The 22,110-nt window shown below is 48.9% G+C and overlaps 1 protein-coding gene across 3 annotated transcripts in view; it reads left to right on the top strand.

Annotated features, from left to right (window-relative positions):
* CCDC180 (coiled-coil domain containing 180) overlaps positions 1-22,110 on the top strand; it is a 59,847-nt gene that overhangs the window by 5,639 nt on the left and 32,098 nt on the right. For all 3 annotated transcript variants that reach the window (XM_039234745.1, XM_039234744.1, XM_039234746.1), the window contains exons 6-19: positions 838-944; positions 2,020-2,148; positions 2,246-2,356; positions 2,479-2,574; positions 4,959-5,122; positions 6,431-6,550; positions 10,727-10,806; positions 13,054-13,142; positions 14,773-14,895; positions 16,054-16,227; positions 17,089-17,204; positions 18,159-18,285; positions 20,791-20,830; positions 20,959-21,401. In XM_039234745.1, coding sequence (XP_039090676.1) covers positions 838-944; positions 2,020-2,148; positions 2,246-2,356; positions 2,479-2,574; positions 4,959-5,122; positions 6,431-6,550; positions 10,727-10,806; positions 13,054-13,142; positions 14,773-14,895; positions 16,054-16,227; positions 17,089-17,204; positions 18,159-18,285; positions 20,791-20,830; positions 20,959-21,401 — 1,919 coding nt within the window. The remainder of the gene's footprint in view (positions 1-837; positions 945-2,019; positions 2,149-2,245; positions 2,357-2,478; positions 2,575-4,958; positions 5,123-6,430; positions 6,551-10,726; positions 10,807-13,053; positions 13,143-14,772; positions 14,896-16,053; positions 16,228-17,088; positions 17,205-18,158; positions 18,286-20,790; positions 20,831-20,958; positions 21,402-22,110) is intronic.

The raw sequence follows: 22,110 nt of genomic DNA, 5'->3' as shown, positions 1-22,110 counted from the left end.
CACAAGAGGATTTCAGTCTGCATTGTCTTCCTTCATACTATGGAGGAAGGTTCTTTTCCTTTATGATAAATAAATAATAATACACATTCACTGTAAGTAATCTCTGCACCCAACATGGGGTTCGAACTTCTAACCCTGAGATTGGGAGTCACATATGCTACCTACCACTGAGCCAGCCAGGCTCACTGTGGAAAAACAAAGGAAGGAGATAGGCAGAGAGTAAAAACTCTCCCTTCACAATAGCACCGCTTCTCCTCCCAAGAATGTTCCCCACCATGAAATCACAGGATGTCCCAGTCCTCACACAGATTCAGGGGATGGCAGAGCACAGGGTGGGAATGCAGACTCTAGAGCAGACAGCTCATGTCCAGACCCCTGCTCAGCCACTGACTGTGCTTGTTCTTTAACCCCCATGCCTGAGTGTCCTCACTTATAAAATGGGGCTGATAAAATAGAAGCTGCCTCTTGGCCTCTTCAGAGTGGTAAACAAATTAGAACGATGCCTGGTGCGTGGTAAGTGCTATATAAGTGTTGATTATTCTTGTTTGTATATGTATTTACTTCTATTAACTTTTTTAGAAGAAACGTAAATGGTCCCATTCTATACCTACCATTTGGAAACTTTTTCTGGCATTTAACGGTGTATGTGAGGCCTTATAGCACTTATAGATCACCTTTGTCTTTTCTCTTTTTCCTTAAGCCTCTGACACTGTGGCCTGGTTTTGGGGTCCATCTCCTGGATGAAGTCACTTTCTGCCTTGCTGCCTTTCCTTGGATGCCCTCCCCTTGCTTTGGAGCTCTGAGGGTGGCCTCATTACCTCTCTTGTTCTCCCCCAGTTCCCGAGAGGATCAGTACAACCAGCCTGGGTGGAGGAGACTCCAAGAGGCGGGGCTATGAGAGTGCCCTGGGGACTTTTAAGGAGGAGATTGCTCAGATTGGGATGGTAAGAGTCCTCCTCTCTCCCCCTAGTGCTCCCGGGGCCATTCTCAGGGCAGGCCTGTCACCGCACCACCCTCCCTTCCCGCCCAGCTCAGAGGCCCTGAGTGGCTCACCAGGGTGCAGAGGAAATCAGAGTAGCCAGATGCATTTGAGTGGCTCATTGTGAGTGCTCTTTATGCACTCGGGTACCATTGTTACTCCCACTCTACAGGGGAGGCTCACAAAGTCGTGCCTAATTTGGCACATAAGGGGCCAGGCGGGAACTGGGCTCCAGGGCTGATGCCAAAGCCCAGCCCGTGATCTCCTGCTCTCCCTGCTCAGTCCTACTAATGAGGGACCAAGGGGCCTGGCCCTCCGGCTTCCCACCCCTCGTGCTACCTGGCCATTTGGTACCACCCTCACTTGGCTCCCTGTTCCTCTACAGAGACATTCCATCTCTAACCACACTGGTCCCCAGAATATTCCCTAAATGAGACCCTTCTGGGTCCTCTCTGAGCCTTGGACTGCACTCACCACTCTCCCCTCAAGTCTTCTCTGACTCCTGTCATTCCCCTGGATTTGTGCAGCTGGCTCTGTACCCAAAGCACCAAGAAGCTCCCCAAAGCCGGTCATCGCTTTACTCATCTGTCCCAACTGTATGTGAGCCCTACTTTTGTCCATGACTCTGTGGGTTTGGTCATACATCATAACTGAGCCTCAGTTTCCTCATCTGAAGTAAACTTGGAATCTTTCCACTGGCCGCTTCTTTAGTGAATATTTGAGCCCCATCCACGGGCCATGCCTGATGTCAGTACCTGCTTCATAGGCTGTGGTGACGACCAAGCGAGGACAAGGGCTTAGCCTAGAGCAGAGCGCCCAGCACACGGCACGTGCCCAGATAAATGGTGCCTGCCCTCATGCTCTGGCTGTGAACTAATAGTAAGTCCTAGCTCCTTAGGTCTAGGTAATGATTATTAGTTTTGAGGCAGGACCACAGCTAGCACTTTGCCACCACAGGGCGGCAAATGGGGGGACGGGACGGGCTCCCCCTGCCCCGGGGATGTCAAGACCACAGCCATTGCCCTACTGGCCTATTGTAGGAAACAGAACCTCTCATCTTAGAGGCAGGAGCACTTCTTTTAAAAAAGCTGGATGAATCTGATGAGGACATCGACCAACTTTTCAAAAAGGTGGAAAGCGACATCAACCTCAAAGACTACACCATCCAAGTAGGGCTTCCATTGTGGCCGGGCCTGCCCCACGGGGTCCCACTCCTTCCCTCCCTGCCATCTGTCCTCCCAGCCTGACCCCACCTTCTCGGCATAGACCCTGACGGAGCTGTGGGATCAGGTGGCGGGGAAGTTCCTGTTCCAGAAGCAGGGGATTAAGGAGCTGGATGAGACACTGACCTCGACCGAGTTCTCCCGGGCAGATAAAGTGAGTTGGCCTATGAATGGGCTCTTGGTGATTTTCACCTGTGGGATTTGTGAGGCACCATCCGTTTGCTTTCAGGTCTCTAGGAAAAAGAGTCACTAACAATGGCACTTTGTTATTTCTAGCTCAAAAGCGTGTTGAAGAAATATGTGGAAATCATAGAGAAAACTTCCTATCTCATGCAGTCTGAGGTGTACAGGCTGATAAGTAAGGAAGCCATGGTGAGTGAGTGGTTTTCATGTGCAGGGGATCAGCCCACAGAAGGGGCGGGGCCTGAGGGTGCCCCAGAGCCTGGTATCTCAGGACTGATGAGCTTCTCACGTGTCATGTTTCCAAGTAACTTGGAACCAGAGTTTTTGTTAAGTATTTTCCATAGAAATCTTTCTGAAGTACGTGTCTTCCGTCCCTGCTGTCTTAATCCCAATTACCTAACGCAGCAGCACTGGCTTCAGCACTGATGGTTTTACGAGCGCCTACCGGGCCGTGTCTCAGCCACCGTGTGCAATGCAGTAGGTGCTAGGTGGTGGAGCTGTCCTGGCCTCAGAGTGGGACCCCAGCCTGCTCCGTTTGTTTTCCTAGTGGTGCTTGTCTGCCTTCCTGCTGGCTGTCAGTGTCTAGTGCCAAACCATGCCTGCTTTCCACCTCTGTCCCCACTGTTTGCCTGTCCACACCCCACCCTCGCCCAGCGGCTCTCTTTGGGGGTAGAAAACAACAAATTCAAGGTTGTTCATAATGCTTCCAAAGTTAGAGTGAAGCCTGACTCCTCTGGCATCTGAAAAGATGCTTATGTATGTACGTATGTATGTATGTATGTATTTTCTTCAAGTGTAATTAACATACAGTGTTAGTTTCAGATGCACAGTACAGTGATTCAACAGTTCTATACATTACTCAGTGCTCCTCATGACAAGTGTACTCTTCATCCCCTTTACCTGTTTCACCTATCCTCCTGCCCTCCTCTCCTCTGTCATCCATCAGTTCTCTGTGGTCAAGAGTCTAGTTTTTTGTTTGTCTTTTTTTTTCTTTATTTGTCTCTTAAGTTCAGCAGATGAGTGAAATCATGATATTTGTCTTTCTTTGACTTCTTTCACTTAGCATTATACCCTCTAAGTCCATCCATGTTGTTGCTTCCTTTGGCTACTCAGAAGCACATTTTGCTTGTATGGGCTTCCAGGGCCTGTGCAGAAAGCCGGGCTTGTGGGGGCTTCCAGGCAGTACATGGGGTGAAAGGAACCCAGCACTCAGAATCACAGATGGGATCCACTTTGGGTCTGCACCCAGGAGTCCTGGACGAAGCACAGACAGGGAGTGAGCACTGACCTCCCTCTCCACCGCCCAGACACACAAGCTCCCAAAATAACTCCTCTCCTGCCCTTGGAAATCCTTGCCCATAAAATGATACCTGTTGTGGGGAAGGGGTGATAAAAGAGCGCTCAGCAGTGGCCGCCGTCGTCTGAAACAAGAGATCCTAACTTTTATCCATTTGATCCTGTAGGGGGTCAGAGCAGTATCCCGGGGCTATTTCATTGTCTGACGTCCATATGCTTGTTTTACTCATTACAACAGCAGGCGCTTGCTACTTACTCTATGTGCATTTATCTCATTTAATTTCACAAAATCCCTATGCTGCCAGTAGCATTCTCTTCACCTTATGGCTACAGAATCGGAGGTTTAGGAAATATCTGCCAGTCCCCACCCCTACCCCTACCCCACCAGCTAGGAAGGAGAGCCGGCAATAAATCTCAGGTTCTAGTGAAAATTGTTACTGGAAATTCTACCCACTGAGCTTGGCAGGTTCTCACCCTTACTCCAGGGCAGTGCCCAGAGAGCTTTGGGGGAATTCTGGAGACATTTGGCTGTTCCACTCCCTGGGGGCATGGGAGAGACCGCTCTCATTGCACAGGGCAGGCTACTAAAAGCAGAACAGGACCACACGATGAGGAATTGTCCCCACTGCCATGCCAAGGATGCCCGGGTGAGGGTCAATGGGAGGACTGCAGAAGAATGTTCTAGCCCTGGTCTCATTTGGTAGTTGGGTCTTCATTCTCGTCGCAATCATATGTGACGACCCTGATGTCGTGAGCACTCTGCTTTTGGAACAAATTCCATTAAAGAAAAGAAAACACAACAGTCAGACACTAAGAGCCCACTGGAGTATTTATCTCCAGTGAGCTAAAATCAGCTTTTTTTTTTTTTTAATTTCAATGTTTTATTTATTTCTGAGAGAGAGATAGAGACAGCATGAGCAGGGGAGGGTCAGAGAGAGAGGGAGACACAGAATCGGAAGCAGGCTCCAGGCTCTGAGCTGTCACCACAGAGCCCGATGTGGGGCTCAAACCCATGAGCTGTGAGATCATGACCTGAGCCGAAGTCGGACGCTCAACCGACTGAGCCACCCAGGCGCCCCTAAAATCACCTTCTTTAACAAACAATCTATTATGGTCTTGGGGCTACCACTGCCCTACCCAGCCCCACTGAGCCCCAGGGCCTCTGCCTGCACCTCACCAGGCCCCTCTACGGGCTCCCTCTGTCCCCCTCCAACTAAGCCTTGCTCTGACCTCAGAGAGCCCCCACCCCGTGTAGAGCCTGCCCACCTGTACCACAGGTCATAAACCAGGCCCTCCTGGGCAACCGGAGGGCCATCGCCCAGCTGTCCGTCAACCTGATGGAGGCCATGCTGCAGCAGGAGCTTGAGGGCCATCGCCGCTGGCAGAGCCTAGTGGACACCTGGAAGGCTCTCAAGAAGCAGGCCCTGGTGCAGAGTTTCAGGTCTGTGGCCGCCCACATTGCCCACAGCTCTTCCCCCAGCCCACCTGGGAGGCCGCCGCCATAAGCCGGTGGTCCTCACCCTCCCTTTTTGTCCTTACCCCAAACGCTCCTGTTCTTCCGGTGGGGTAAAAATGTGTGTGTGCTCTTCTCTTTTTTAAAAGTTGAAGATATAAGTATAAAAAAGAAATTAAAAATCACCACTAATTCCTCACCACAGTGAGAAGCACAGCTGATATTTTGGTGTTATTTCCTCCCAGGCTTTTTTAGACCCACTTTCTGTCTTATTTTCTTCAAAAAATGTTATCACATAAGCGTTTTCTAAATTATCACAGTACAGACTGTTTGAAAACACCCGTCTGATTATCTGCCCAATTTCCACTCTACTGTTACTCAGAACCCTGTGTTACTGGGCCAAGAAGAATGGCAGTCCGTCGGGCTTTGGTCCCCACGGGAGCAGGGGTGAAGAGTAGGCTCATCTCCCTGCTTCCTCTGCCTTCCTCTGTCAAGTGGTGCTTCTGTTAATACCAACACAAGGATCCTGCAGCTTTGGGCCAACAAGCAAGGTTTTCTTTTGCTTGTTGGGTCAAGACATCTGAGGACGCTGAATAATGTCTGTCTGTCTGAGCTGTGGGTCTGGAGATGGGAGGCCCGTCTGTATACCTGGATTTCCAGGTGGAGAACACCGCAGTCTGATACCAGGGATGAAAGAAAAGCATGCCGAGACCTGGCTCCACCTGTACTTCCCTTGTGACCTTGATCAAGCACTTGAACATTTTGGAGCCTTTCTCTCCTTATGCAAAGCAGGCACAATGATGGGCCAGTGATATGGTTTCAGTAACGATCAAAAAGATGCTCTGGTCTGGGTCAGGGCCTGGAGGTTGTTACATATGTCAGTAATCATCCACAGTGATGGCAGGAGCTGGCATCTACTGGCCATTTCCCATGAGCCTGGCATGGTGCTGGGGGCTTTGCTTGCAATATCTTAATCAGTCCTACTGTGGAAAGTACTCTCATTAGCTCCATTACAGAAAAGGAAGCAGATTCAGAGCAGGGAATGACTTGCCCAAGGTCACAGAGCTGGCAGGACCCACACCCGGATCTGTGCCCACTGTTCCCATGCCTTTAGCTCCAGAGCCTTGCTGGTGGCTCCCTGGTTCTTCAGTCCTCCCCTTTCACCATTGCCCCAGAGACCTACAATGGGGAGGAGGGGCTTAGATTCTGAATGTTCTAACCATGGGCCTCATCCCCTCTTTCCCATCCACCCACCCTGCCCTCTTCTCCATGGTGCCAATGTGTCTGGACACCCAGTGAGTTCATGGCCAGTGAGAGGATCCGGACTCCTCCACCCGTGAAGAAGGAGATAGAGAGCTTGCTGAAGAACCAGAAAGCCATGCAGCAGAAGCGGCTGGAGCATCTCAGCACCATCTGGTACAATAGGAGGGGTCTCTGGGGAGGGGTGCTTTTGGGGGGTCCATGGGAGAGACAGTCACAGTCCTCAGCATTGACCCTTTTCCTGGGACATCCTCCAGGCCTGGCCACCTCCTTGTGCTCTGGTCCTGCGTTGGCTGGCTGGGCCTTTGTTCTGGGGTGTTCCAGTGGTGACAAAGAATTTGACGCATTTGCTGGGGAAAGTTTAGTGTGACTGCCAAAAAAAGTGGAAGGAGGCAATGGCAAAGGGGGTAAGGGGTTTGTGGGGGAGGAGGGGCCAGGTTAAGGGGTTGGGCTTTTTCTAAGAGCTGGTGGGGAGCAGAGCGTCTCCAACAGCCCTGCGGTTTGGGGGTGAGTTGGCGGGTCTGAGGCTGGAGCCTGGAGGTCAGTGAGGAGGCTGCTGCCATCAGACAGGGAACCTGTTAGAGGCTGTGGATGCTTCCTCAGACCTGGGTCCACCCAGCTCTGATCCCTAATAAGCTGTGTGGTGAGGGGCACAGTGAATGTTCTAGACCCACCACCAGGGGATCCTATAGCATCCACTCTCAGTAGCAGAGGAACCTGCGTTGTTCTGCAAGTAGGGACACTTCTCGTGCTTAACTGCTCCTCCTTTTCCTGTGAAACTTGGTCCCTCCTACCCCTAACCCGGGTAACCCCGGGTTACCCTCTTGTCTCCCCACCCCAGAACTGAAGTTCTCCTGGGGTATCAATGACAATTAGAACTTCATACAGTCTCCCCCAGGGCAGACACATTTTCATGCAGGTGTAAAATTTACAAGGTGAATAAAAATCTCAATGTAAATTACTTTTCTTATTTCCTGTAACTCTATATTAATTTAAAAATTTTTTAATTTATTTATTTATTTGAGAGAGAGAGAGACAGAAAGAATGAACAAGGGAGGAGCAGAGAGAGAGGGAGAGAGAAAGAATCCCCAGCAGGCTCAGCACCATCATTGCAAAGCCCGACGCAGGACTCTAACTCACAAGCCGTGAGATCATGACCTGAGCCAAAACCAAGAGTCAGATGCTTAACTGACTGAGCCGCCAGGTGCCCCATATTTATTTCTGACTCTATATTTATTTCTGACTGTAAGTCCCTGAACTGGGCAAAACTCAGTTTTTTGGGGTCCTGTCCATTGAGGGGAAACTGCGAAACCCCACCCAACGCAGGGCTGGTGATAGAGTCTGTTCCTCTGTGTTTGATCCACCCACATGCCCAAGAGCAGCTGCTGCCCCTTGCAGACAACAGGATGCGGGAATCTTGAGGAGGCTGCTCTGAGCCCGTGTGCCCTCGTGCTCAGGAAGTGTTTCCCTCCGGGGACCTGGGTCTCCGGAGCTGCCCCCGCAGTCTTCCACCAGGAAGCAGGACCCGGGCTGCCGCTGCCAGGCCCCCGCCATCCTCTCTGTCCACCCCTGCCTCCAGCCCCCTTCTGTTGGGTGAGGAGACAACCCAGGTCTCCAGCTCTCAGCTGCCAGCCCATCCCCCCTGCAGGGCTCTCGGCCCACTCCAGCTCAGGCTTCCCCCACCAGTGCTCTAGGCTCTCCCCAGAACTTAGTCTTCGAGAACAACATCCAGAAAGATCTCTAGGCTGCTGTCTTTTCTGCACCACCACATCTCTGACACAGACTGTGAACGTGGTGGGGGCAGGCTCCCTGCCTGAGTGGAAGGGAGAGATAGGGCCAAAGACACAGAGAAAGATGTATTCCCTGGTGCTCTGGCCACCACTAGAACACCACTAGTGTTCTAGGGAACACTAGAATGGCAGTGTCTGCGGGCAGAGCCTGGAGCTGGTGTGTGACTCGACCTGACCTGAGGAAGTTGGGGGCCACTCTGAAATCAGAGGCAAAAGCGAGCATATACAGGATCCAGCAGCTCCTTCACAGTGGGAGTATAGAAAGGGCTGAAGCCAGCACACAATTTGTGTCTGGAGGTGTGTACTACAAACTCAGGCTTGAAGGTATAACTTAAAGTTGCAAAACCTTGATCATAGAATTCCTGTGAGTGTCTAGAGAGAAGGTTGGGGTTTGTGGTTTGTTTGTGCAAGGAGGTCTTGATAGCACCCACAAGGCACACTGTGTAGATACCCACCTATGCCTTGCTCACCTGTCAAGCAGCCAGGGAGACTTCTAATCAAGCCCAGGGCACTGCCTCATAGGGGATTCCACACCCCATCCTGACCCATAGCTCCAGGCCTTACTTCTGAACCCCCAGGGCCCCAGGCCTGGTGGGAATCTTCCCTTCTCTGCATGCCCAGAACCTCTGCAGCCTTGTGGGCAGTGGTGGCTCAGGGCTGGGGAGTCTTGATAAGATTCCGGGGGCTCCTAAGAGAGAGTTTTCCAACGCCCTGGGAGAATTTCCATTGATAACTCTGATGCATTCCCATTAACTAGACACCAGGCTTATTCAGATTATACCAGATTTTCTACCATTGTCCCTTTTCTATTCCAGGACCCAGCATATGATACTGCTTTAGTATAATGTTTAGATTTGAGATTATGCTGTGTACACTCTTGTAACTATCTTTTGCTCTTTACTGTCCCACCATAAATAAGTAGGGTGCCCAGGACCATCCTGGTTACATGTCTTGTCCTGGTATAATCATTAATAGAATCCCTCTCTTCATCATCAAAAACGTCCTGGTTTGGACAATAAATTATATGGTTCTCCTAGCCATACACATCTTTCCATACCGTTAATCACCACCCAAAATTTAGCGGCTTAAAGCAACCAGTGTTTCTTATTTCTCACTATTCTGTGGGCTGTTTCCTACAGGGTGTTTCCCTGGTCTGTGCTGGCTTGGCTGGGGCTGGATGGCCTAGAGTGGCCTCACTCCTGTCTCTGGAGCCTGGGCTGGGACAGCTGGGGTTCTTTCCATTTGCTCTTTCAATCTCCAGGAGGCTAATCCCAGCTGGTAGGCTGGTGCTGGTGGCAGAGCTGCTTGTAACAGGAGAGGGCAAGGGAAATACATAAGCCTTTCCAACTTTGCCTCCCCTAGTTTGGTAATGTCTCATTGGCCAAAGCAAATCACGTGGCCCAGCCCAGCCCCAGGGGTGGAGAAGTAGACTGATGCGAGGAGCTAATGATATTGTCTATCTTTTAATCTTCCACACTATTTTTTTTCTTTGAGAGAGCAAAGGCAAGCAAGCCAGAGGGGAGGGGCAGACAGGGGGTATTGGGGAGGGGGCAGAGAGGAAGAGAGAATCCCAAATGGGCTCCACACTGACAGTGCAGGGCTAGATCTCATCCTTCCAGAGATCATGACCTGAGCAGAAATCAAGAGGCAGAGGCTTAACTGAGTGAGCCTCCCAGGTGCCCCTGCCACAATATTTTTTAAAAATATATTTATTTATTTTGGGGAGAGCACAAGTGGGAGAGAGGCAGAGAGAGGGGGACAGAGGACCCCAAGCAGGCTCTGTGCTGGCTGACAGGCTGACTGCACAGAGCCTCATGTGGGGCTTAAACTCCTGAACCCTGAGATCATGACCTGAGCGGAAGCTGGCCACTCAACTGACTGAGCCACCCAGGAGTGCCCCTGCTACACTATTTTTAATGACTTCAGAAGAAAATTCACTGTACTTTATTTAGACAGATCCCTATTGTTAGATACGAAATTTGTTTATGATTTTTTGAGTGCTTATAAACAGTACTGTTAAGCGACTCTTTTTTTAAATATAATTTATTGTCAAATTGGCTTCCACACAACACCCAGTACTCATCCCAACAAGTGCTCTCCTCAATGCCCGTCACCCACTTTCCCCCTCCCCCATCCCCCCATCAATCCTCAGTTTGTTCTCTGTATTTAAGGGCCTCTTATGTTTTGCCTGCCTCCCTGTTAAGTGACTCTCTTAATGAATAAACTTTGTATACATTTTATATCATTATCTTGGATTCTATTCCTAGAAGTAGACTTCCTTTCTTTGTCAAGTGATGTGAACTGTTTGGGTTTTTTCCCCATTAGGAAAATTCAGTTTGATTCTCTAAATAACAGACTTCTTGATATCAAAAGACCTTTCATGAATTATATTTTTGTCATCAGGAGTCCCCAGTAAGTCAATTGTTTCTTCAGTATTTATAGAGATACTCCTCTGGGGCTGCATTCCTTGAAGATGCTACCAATTCTGGTAAGTGAACATTTTATCCAACCGTGGCTTATTTGTTGTATCTTCCTTCCCCAGTGACCTTCTGCCCCCCAATTACAACAAAGCTCAGCTGACTGAATGGCTTTCTTCTCTCAACTCCCAAAATAAGCACATCGGTGAGTGAGGTTTGTGGGATTCCACTTGGGTCTCTTCAGAACTCTGTTTAAGTAGGAGCCATTCATTTATGTGAGAGTCTATCATGAACTTGGGAGTGGGGGCAAGTCCCCCTGGAGGAGGGAGGGAATGTAGATAGAAGAGTGAGTTCTGAGGGTTCACAGAGAATCTCTGAAACCTTGCCTCGTAGAGCTCTCTTCCTCCCTCCCACAGCTTCCTGGTCACTGCCCTGCTGGCAGCCACACCAGCCGCACACTCTCACTCCTGAACCCTGACCCCAGCAAGGAGCCAGAGGGATGGCTCCAGTGACCTCCTGTGAGGACAGCTTGGGGGTCAGGTCCTGAGCATGTGAGATGCCAAACATGTGTCCCTGCAGTCAGAGAGATGTGGGTTTTACCCCCAGCTCTGTGTTGTCCCAGCTCTGTGACCCTGGGGGAGTCATGGCCTTTCTTGGCCTCAAACTGCTCCTATATAACGGGGATCTCGAGAGGAATGATAAAGGTACCTACCTTGTGGAGCTGATGTGAGAATTACATCCTACTGTCCAGTTGTAGTTCAGTGCCTGGCTTACATGGAGAGTGTTCAGTAATAAATGGTAATGTTTAAAAATGCTCTGTATCAAAGGCTTCAAACTCCTACCCATGGGTCCCTGCTTGTTTGTAAATAAGTGTCACTGGAACACAGCTGTGCTCATTTGTATACATATTGTCGCTTCTGCTCTACAATAGCAGAAACAAGTAGTTGCAACAGAGACTTTATGGCTGGCAAAGGTGGCAGCATCTACTATCTAGCTCTTTATAGAAGAAGTTCGCCAAGCCTTGCTCTAGAAGATATATGATATTTCCCTCTCCTTTGGGGCTGATAGCAGTTGGTAAGGTCAGTGGTGTCATTGTCCCCCTGTGACAGAGAAAGACTCAGAGAGGTGAAGAATCCTGCCCACAGACAAACAGCTGATGAAGTGTCACACCTGCACTTGACCTGGGTACTTTGGTTAATAGTATCCCCCACCACTCCCAGGGCTCCCAGATTTAGAATTGCAAAGGTATACTTACAATACCAAGGGTAAGTGCCCCAAGACCCTAGATAATAACAATGGCTGCCATTTATCAGGCACCTCCTACGGATGGGCATGGTTCCAGGCCCTGGTAACCGATGGGGTAGATCACCCCTTGGGTGTTTCCAGTCCAGAGCAGAGGTCAGGCCATGCAGGATGTTACAGCAGAGAGCAGACAAGTGGCCAGCGTGTTTCTGGGGTCACAGCTTGGTCACAGCTTCATCCAGTCAAGAACTGCAAGGCAAGTTAGAGTCAGCCAAGCGCAGGGGTGGGAACAGCTTTCCAAGAAGGAAGAATAGCACACATGAGGAGGCTCAGGGGCAAGGCAGAGCTGGGGCTTTGGGGGAAAGGAGAACACGGCAGATGAGGCTGGAACAGGCCAAGGGGCCAGACTGTGCTGGCCATGTGATCATGTGGGGGAGGCTGGGCTTCATCCTGAGGGAGTGGGAACCCAGGGCAGCCTTCTGAGCTGGAGATGATGAGGTGAGAGTGGGAAGAGGTCAGAGCGGTACAGGAGTGGAAGCACAGATCACGGTGGAGATGTGCCGGCCTAGGAAGCCGCCATGCGGATGCAGGAAGCAGCTTCACAGCCTCTCCTCACAGCTCCACTGCATGTCTGCCCTCCCTGGTGTCCTAGCTTCCACTCACCCCATCCTTTCCTCAGCCCTTGTCAAAAACTGACCACCACAGCATCTTTGTGCTGTTTCAGTTTCTAGAACTGCCAGGAACATTAAACATCAGCTGCTCATCTTAGACACCAAGAGTCATGCTGAGTTGATTGTAAAGTGGGAAACAGTAGACGGGGAGGAGAGAAAGTCAATCAGTCAGCACCTGAGTGTTCTGCTAGTCTATTCACTTCTTAAGGAATTAACCACAGACATGATCTGTAAACTCTCATTAGTTTGTACCCTTGTTATTGTTTCATCATTTGGTACAGCCATCTGAAAAGGATTTCATTAGCCTTGAAATGGAGTCAGGATGGTTTCAGAACAGATAAAGACAACTCCTCATTTGAGGTCCTTATCTTGGGCTGTCTGGGACTTTGTGAGGAAGGAGATTCCAGCCTCCGGGCCAATAATCTCACCTCCGTTATCTTCGATAAACGGAGATGCTGCCTCCCTTGCAAAGGAGAAACTCTAATCTCCCCTCTTTCTTCGGGAAGAGAAGCTGACATGTTTTGTTTTTGCCGGTGGAGATGCCTACCACATGGGCTTCATGATGCAGATCCGCCTGCAGTATGAGAACACCTGGCAGGAGTGCCTGGCCCAGGTGCAGGAGTGCAAGGTGGGTGCCCTTCCTGGCCCGTCCCTGCCCCTCTCCAGCCCGAATCCCCTGCTTCTCTTCCTCACATGCTGCAGGTCCTCAGTGGCCTCTGGGCGTCCCCCTTCCCGGACTCCCCCACCCCCAGTTATTCCCACCCATCGCTCAAGGTATAGCCCAGCATGACCTCCTCCAGGAAGATTTCCCTGACCCCACGGATGAGGTTGTACACTCTCTGATCATGCTAGACTTCAACCTTGACCATCTGTACGATTTACAGCACTTGATATTATTTATTCAGTAGAGGTCGTATGGGGGTGGTTATTTCCAGGGCTTCACTAGTATAAGCAGCACCACCACTGCTGTCACGCCCAGCCCTTACGCCCACACTGCCTGCCTCTGTTAGAGGGTGAGACGGTGAGTTCACTCACAAACCACATCGATTACAATGCCTGATTTTCTGGGGTGCAAGGAGATGCTTTGTCAAAATGCCCCCTCCCTGCGTCCTGGCTCCCACAAGCTCCTGCTACTCTGCTCCTTATGAGTCTGTAGGGCTTTAGTTCTACCACCAAGACTCAGAGGTGAGCAGAATTCACAGGGGGCAGAGTGCCTTACCGTGGCATGCGGGGCCCAGTGCTGCATCCCCATGGGCCACGCCTCCTGTTCGCACATGCTCACATTGAATCCTACACGGTTCAGCAGGGTGGCTGTCCCCAGCCCTATCTGGAGATGAGAAGACCAAGTTTGCAAAGGGCCCAGGGGCTGCCCATTTGCTCTGTGGCCTTAGGGGCAGCCGCATGCCTCTCAGTCAGCTTTTTCAGGGCGCCAAACCTCAGAAGTAAAGCCTGGAGTGAGAGATAAGGGAGGGAAACCTTTGCCCTAGGAGAGCCTTCCCAGGACCATGACTTCGACAGCCTCCTCCCATCCTCCTGCTGCCTGGGACCTCCCCAGGAGCCCAGTGGCCCATGGTCCTGGATGCTGATCCTTGTGCCCATTCTCCCTTCCTTTTTCGGGCACAGCAAGGGATAAGTTGAAGTCAGCACACACCCCAGGAGCATATTAGCCTTGACAGAGGGAGAGTGCTTCGTTATTCCTATTCAGCAGCATCGGAAGTATACAACTATGGACAAGTCTTCATTTGGGGGAGATTGGTTTATATTAGATTTTGTGCAAAAAACAACGCTTTCTTAATATGAAGAGGCTGCTTTCTAGTTGGCATAATTCAGCTTTAGGAAATAGGAGCCCTGCCTGATGTGCAGCAATGCTAAGGCCGAAGGGTGGCTGATTACCCCTGTAGGGTCTGCGGTAGGGCCAGGATCTGATCTCAGATCCTGAACTCAGTTCTGAGATCAGATCCTTGCCCTGCCATTTGCCAAAGGTGTGGCCTCCAGCAAGTTCCTTCACTTCTCTGAGCCTCCGTCCGTTTCCTCATCGGTAAAATGCGGCTAATCGAAATGCCTTCAGGGACTCAGTGAGACAACAGGTACAGCACACAGCACCTGGGCTCCGAGGGCAAACCATAAAGATGGACCATCTCCTCCGCTGTGAAGGCTTTCCCTGAGGCTGAGTGAGAGGCAGACCTCAGGAAGCAAGGCCAGGCTCCGAGGTCAAGCCTCCACCAGTCCTAAGCCACCTTGGTCTTTTTCCCCTCCAGAAGCAGCTGCTGGACTGGAAAGCCTTCACTGAGGAGGAGGCAGAGAGCCTGGTGAGCCCGTACTTCTTCCAGATGGTGGGAGTGCTCCAGAGCAAGGTGGAGGAGGAGCTGGAGTTCTTGGACGTGCGTAGCTGGGGACCCACACTGCTGGGGAGCAGGGAGGGGCGGTCACCTGGAGTGCCAGGCTGTGAGAAGACCAGGAGTCTGGGGGCCTCCAACTTTGCTGCCACTAGTGAGTCCATCCCTCTTGTCTTGGCCACCCCCTCTGGTGCTCCAGGCTCACCCTCGACCCCCTAGCTGCCCGCCGACACCGTGCTGCTTGGGGCTCAGGTAGTGAGTGCTCCTTGGGACCCTTGCTGAGTCTGGGCGCAGAAGGGGCCACAAGCAGTAATAAGCCCCCGCCCCCCAACAGGCTCAGAGTCTGGAACTGGGGGCGGGGGGGAGGGGGCAAACCTTTTCTGTAAGGGCCACATAGCAAATATTTCAGTTCTCTCTGAGCCAGTCAGGTCTCTGTAACAAATTCTTACTCTGCTGCTGTCACGCAAAAGCAGCGGTGGACAGTGCGGAAATGATTGGGTGTGGCTATGCTTCAATGAAGTTTTATGTACTTGTGGACATTGAAATTTGAATTTCATATAATCTTCACATCATTAAATATCTTCTTCTGATTTTCTTTCCTTTTTTTTTTCCCCCGCAGCAAAAAAAAAAAAAAAAAAAAATGCAAAATCTATACGTAGCTCTCAGGGCCAAACAAAATTAGGCAGAGGGCCAAATTTAGTTCACTGGCTAAGTTTGCTGACCCCTGACCCCAATGAGAGCATAAAATACATTTATAAAATGGTGAGAGGTAAGGATTTAACAGCAGAGTGTGGTGGTTGGCTCAAATGCTGAGAGTCGAGGAACTCCAAAGAAGGAAAGATGCCCACACTGAGATGGGTGTGGCCCACCCGAGGGCCCTGGCTGGTGTCTATGATTGCTCCTTTCTTCTGGCTCCAAAATTCCCCCTTGTTCCCATGAGGGACTTCATTGGGCATGGGACAGGTCTAGAGATGGGACTTCGAGGTCAGCCAGACTGAGGCCTTGGCTTTGGGCAGACCAGAAGCTGTCCCAGAGGAGGGAGGGCCTTGAGCCAATGTGTGATCTGGGAAGATGACCTTGAAGGATGGTGCCCAGGCAGTGACGGCCAGCCCTTGGGGATGTGGGACCTCCACTGGCAGGTAAGGGGCGGGGGGATGCCCTTCTCCTCACCCTGGGCCCCTTCTCTGGGTTCTGCCCCTGCAGAAATCCTTTGAGAGCCTGGCCACGCAGACAGAACATCAGAGCTCAGATCTCTTCAGCTACTTCCAAGAGGCCGTGCAGCTGTGGGAGGCACATCAGAGCATGCTGTCAGAGCAGGAGCTGGAGCTCGAGAAAAGGACAGAGCAGCAGCGGAGGAAGCACAGCCTAGAGGAACAGGTGTGTCTCCTAGCGCCCAGAGGAGTCCCTGCAGGGGATGAGGAAAGGGCCACACCTAGGATGTCAGCGCCAAGAGGGCTCTGCTTGGTTGCCTGTAACCTCAGCCAGCATTCAGATGCAAAACCAGAAAAGAAAAGAAAAAACAAAACAAAACAAAATCCCACCATGTTTACTTCACACCTGTCAATAAAAATTAACCCCAAACTTATCTTAGACTCCAATGTAAAAGCCTCAAGCTAGAAAACTTGCACAGGTGGAGAAACCGAGACTCACCTTGGTCATGGGCCTGGATGGTCATAGAAGAAATCTACCTGAGTTGGGTCTGGGCTAGTGATAGGTCCCTGGATCCAAATGTGTTTGTAAGAGAGAATGCATAAGAGACAGACAGACTGGGGATGTGGAGCATCTACTTCTGGCACTCACCCTGTGTCCCCAGAAGATGATCTGAGCCTCCACCCCACCTGCCTTCACACGGTCTAGGGAGTGGAGGGGCACACCCAGCATCTGATTTCAGACACAATTGGTGAGTGACAAGGAGAGCAAGGAGCAGGCACCATGGGAAGGTGTGGTGGGGGCCTTTTGGGCCAGGTGGGTGTAAGGGACCGGTCCCTGAGGAGTCCCATCTGAGCTGGGTCTCCAGGGATGTAGACAGAGAAGAATTACAGGCACAGAGAAGAGCCTGGAGCATTGAGGGTAAATGTGGCACATTTGGTGTCCCTCTTTGTAGGACAAAGTCCTGCCTTTGCCCTGGGGTGCCTGCACCTCAGTTCCAGTGGCAGGGTCTCTGCATGTCACTCACATGCACTCTGCGAGCTTTGGTAACTCACATCTACCTCTTCCTGTTTTGGGGGTGGCTTCCAGGCCCAGGAGGCCCATCTTGATAAGCTCTTGGACCAACTGAGGCAGCAAAGCCGTGAGGAAACACTGAAGTTTCACCTGGAAAAGGCCAAAGATTTTCTGAAGAATATGAAACACAGGTAGGCAGACCAGACCCCAAAAGACAGAAGGGGATGGCCTGAAATAATCTAGGTCAGAAGCTGCCTGCTTAGGGGCTCAGGGTGTGCTCAGCAAGCTCAAGATTAACATGTTGCCTCTAGCTTTGATCTCCTAGCAGTCCTTAGCAGGTCTGCTCTCAGCCAACACAGAAGCTTCCAAAGAGAACTTTGATCTGAAAAGTTTATGGAGGGCAATTTCAAGGCCATGTAGTTTTTTTTAATTTTTTTAATTTTTAATTTTTTAAGGTTTATTTATTTTTGAGAGGGAGACCGAGTCAGAGCATGAGTAGGGCAGGGGCAGAGAGAAAGGGAGACACAGAATCCAAAGCAGGCTCCAGGCTCTGAGCTGTCAGCACAGAGCCTGATGCAGGGCTCAAACTCACAAACCGGAGATCATGACCTGAGCCAAAGTCTGGCGCTTAACCGACTGAGCCACCCAGGCACCCCAAGACCATGTAGTTTAAAGGTCAAGGGATAGGCCCTCCCACTGCCTTTTCAAACTTTAAAATCTACGTGTTCTTTGTTAAAAAAAAAGTTAACCAATACAAACATGTAGAACATTTCCCCTCATTTCTGCCCATCTCTTCCTTTCGTGGACACGTACATTTATGTATGTGGATATATACACACATACATAGTGTTTTCAAAATAAAGGTTTTATCATCCAATGCAAATAGATCTATAACTGCCCATATATTTCTATTTTCTAATGAATACAGAATTCATCAATATGGATGCTTCATAATGGTTTAACCATCTCCCAATTGATTAGTTTTTTAAGATTGGTTCCAGTTTCTCAATATTATAAACAGTTCTCTGTGAACTATCTTAAATCTTTGTGGCTTTGTTCAACTATTTCTGTAAGGACCCTTCACAGAAATGAAATTGTGCTGTCAAATGATCTTAGTACTTAGTTCTCGCCTTCCTCCCTCCCAGGTACCAGTGTTTCCACAGGATCCTGACAAAGGAAATGATGGAGTACCCAGTGCTCATACTGAGAGAACTCAACTCCTACAGCTCCACCCTTAGCCGACATTTCTATGTTCGTGAGATCTTTGAACAGGTATGGACAGGGCTGCAAAACCCAGCCAGTCACCAAGAAGCAAAGGGGAAAGGATATCTTCTAGCTTCCCTAACGCCTGCCCTGTTAGAATCTGTCAGGACATCAAGGAGTAAGAAGCTGGAGGCATTTCTTAAAGAGACCATCTCTTGCTTAGATTAAAATAGGTTGAAGGGCTCAGAATTCAGGCATCCCCTCTCTGGATGTGCTTGTATGTCAGTTGCAGTCAAACACAGAAGTTCAGGGCATCCAGGGTAGGTATTTCCTGATGGACAGGTAACGCCTCACCAATTCTGATTCTGCTTCAGTTGCCTTTAGCACAGGGTCTTGCACATGATTCAGACACAATGAATGCTCCCTGGGTAAACGCATGAATACCTGGAATGTCCTGGTTTGACACTCCTAGAACTTGTCTGTTTCCCACACGCCCAGCCAAAGTCCTGTGTGGCCAGACCTGAAAATACTTGTGGTTGACACTGAAACTAGCTGAGCCTTTCTCATATACACAGGGTCCCCAGCTTCTCAGAGAATCCTTCCTCTCTGGATGGATCTCTATTCTACTTGTTAGTAAATGTTTCATATGGTACCTCGGTTGAGGTGGACTTCAAGCTATACAAGGGTAGGCTTAACCATCTGCACTTTGAGATCGGTCTGGTGCCTGGATTAAAGTTAAGGTGCCTTCTCCCCTATGACCCAGCAATAGCACTGCTAGGAATTTACCCTAGGGATACAGAAATGCTGATGCATAGGAGCACATGTACCCCAATGTTCATAGCAGCACTCTCCACAATAGCTAAAACATGGAAAGAGCCTAAGTGTCCATCAACAGATGAGTGGATCAAGAAGATGTGGTTTATCTATACCATGGAATACTACATGGCAATGAGAAACAATGAAATCTGGCCATGTGTAGCTACATGGATGGACCTTGAGGGTGTTATGCTGAGCGAAATAAGTCAGGCAGAGAAGGACAAATATCATATGTGTGCACGTATAGGAGGACTAGGAGGAGCTTAACAGAGGACCAATCGGGAGAAGAAGGGGGGAAATGGTGGGGGAAAGGGAGAGAGGCAAACCATGAGAGACTCTTGAATGCTGACAAAAACTGAGGACTCATGGGTGTGGGGGGGAGGGAGGGATGGGCATGGAGGAGGGCACTTGTGGGGATGAGCACTGGGTGTTATGTGGAAACTAATTTGACAATAAACTATTTGTAAAAAAAAAATAATAATAAATTAAAGAATTTTCAACAACAACAAAAAAAAGAACCAGAATTGCTAAATCATAGATTATACTACATAGATTTTAAACTTCACCACATAACACAAATTGGTATCTGAAGTGATTACAATGATGTATAATCCTATCTCTTTTCCTACATCCTCACCAAAGGTTGGTATTATTATAACTTTTGATTATATTAATCTGATATGTGTGAAATGATGCCATATAATTTTAATTTTTTTGATGTGAGGTTGTGTATTTTTCATATGGTCATTGATTGTTTTGATTTCCTTTTTATATCCTTTGCTACTTTTTCTATTTTCTTTTTCTTAATAGTTTGTAGGCCTGCATATAAATTATTTTCATTAATTCTTATTCTGTGTTGTAACTCCTACTAGCCAGCTACTTATCTTTCAAATTTGTTTATGGTCTTTTACCACTCAGAATTTTAAAAGGTCAAATTTAACAATCCTTTCCTTTATTAATTGTGTTTTTGTTTTGTCTAACAAATCATTTCAGATTCCAGTGTCAAAAAGACTTCTTCCTACATTTCATCATCAAATAGATTCAAAATTTATTCTTAACATTTCAGTCTAAATAATCAGGAATTCTTGTGTGTAGTGTGATATAAAGGTTTAATTTTAGTTTTTTTTCCAAATTGAACCACCATTTATTAAATAATCTTGCTTTTCATTCAAAAAAAAAAAATAAAGTTAAGGTGCCTTGATGATCTCCGTGTCACAAGGGAGGACACTGAGTCCCATGGGGCTTAAGGAGCTTGGCCAAGGTCACTCAGCTTGAAAGGAGCTGGGATTCAAATCCAGACTGCAGACTCTACAGCCCATACTGTGTCATGGTATCCATGTTATCCATGACACAGTATATTCATGACTTCATCCAGAATTTGTAGGCTTAATGAAGGTTCCAGGTCATGTAAATCATGTTCGTTCTATATGTTCACATTCAGATTCCTGCCCCCTTGTTTGCGTCTCTCAATATACTTTCTTGCTCTTTGCCCCAGATCACTACAAAAATGTCAGAATGAGAGTTTACTTATTAACACCTATTATGTGATAAAAAGATTGGCTAGCCTGCTTGAGATTAAGGAAAACTGATTCCCTGGTTTGAAGACACTCTGATTATTCCACTGAAATCAGTTGTCAAGGCCTGTAGCAAATGAAGCGGAAGGATGGGTTATTTTACTTAGAAGAGATGCCCTTAGAAAAGTGGCATTCTAGGAAAGGCAGTGCTACTCACTCAGTGTCCCATGTTTTTTCTTTGTAGACCTTGGATGGGGAAGTCATTTTCAAATTCAGGGAACCAGGTAACCCTATTATAATTCAAATCTGATCCTCTCTGACTCTACCATGTACATTTGTTGGCCAGGTAGGCCCAATCCGGGCGACCATGGTAACCTTTTTTTCCTTGCTCTTCGGGGTTGGTGACCAACAGAAGCACAGGAAAAGCACTTCCATGAGAGTATGAGAAAATGGAAGGGCATACAGAGAGCTCGAGTGGAAATGAGCAAAAGCGAGGATGAAGAAAGCAGAGAAATAAGTTCCTCCGGGCTAGCAGAAGAGATGGAAGAAGAAGATCAAGACGTTGCGTATTCCTTAATTGAGGAAATGGCAGCGAGCCAGCAGGAACGATCTGCGCCAAGTGACGAGATGGATGAGTCCAGTGAGGAGTCTATTCAAGAAGAAATGCAAGTTAAAAGAGACAGCTCCTTAAAACCATCCCAGAACCAGGAGAATGTAATGGTTCAAGAAGAGGAGACTGAGGAGGAGGAGAAGAGGAAGAAGGAGGAGGAGGAGGAATTTGAAGAGGAAGAAAAGCAGGAGGAGGAGGAGGAGGAGGAGGAAAAGGAAGAACATGAGAGTTTATTTATGGGTGAGGTAAGCCAGCAATGGATTCATCGTTGGGTATGAAGAAATGTGCTAGGCTCACTCTCCGAATCCCTGTCTGTCAACAGAGACCCAATTCTCACCTCATAACAATGCTTTTAAAAATTTACCTTCTTCTCCTAACATCTTATCCTGCAACTTAACTCACCCGTGAACTGTATGGCTTTCCTTGTCCATCTTCGGTCATCTCTTTCCCATCGCCTCTTTATAGTATAGACCAACCTAGCCTCTCCGTTCCTCCTCTCTTCCCGTTCTCTTGTGTAGCACAAAAGATCCGCATCCAAGTTGGAAAGTAGGGCCCTCCTTGGAGTGCAGGGAAGAGACCCTCATATTAAAGAATCTTGTCCTCAAAACACATTCCAGCTCACAGAATAGTAACTTGAATGCCATAATCACAAAAGATTCTTTTCCTATATTGCTGTCGAGAATTGGCATGAGACTTGTTTTTGAGTAGGGATCCCCAATTCAAATGCCCACAGGCATGTAATAGAGAAGAGGTCTGGAGACCCAAGTGGAAAGTAGTGACAAGTGTAGAGGACTATTGTCTTAGCCCCTTGGGGCTTCTATAACAGAATACCACAGACTGGGCAGCTTATAAACAACAGAAATTTATTTCTCACCGTTCTAGAGGCTAGGAAGTCCAAGATCAAGGTTCTGGCAGATTTAGTGTGTGGTGAAGGCCCACTTCCTGCTTCATAGG

Source organism: Hyaena hyaena, unplaced genomic scaffold (genome assembly GCF_003009895.1).
Source record: "Hyaena hyaena isolate Hyena2069 unplaced genomic scaffold, ASM300989v1 scaffold_93, whole genome shotgun sequence".
In the NCBI taxonomy this organism is placed as follows: Eukaryota; Metazoa; Chordata; class Mammalia; order Carnivora; family Hyaenidae; genus Hyaena; species Hyaena hyaena.
This window is presented reverse-complemented; position numbering and strand designations above follow the sequence as displayed.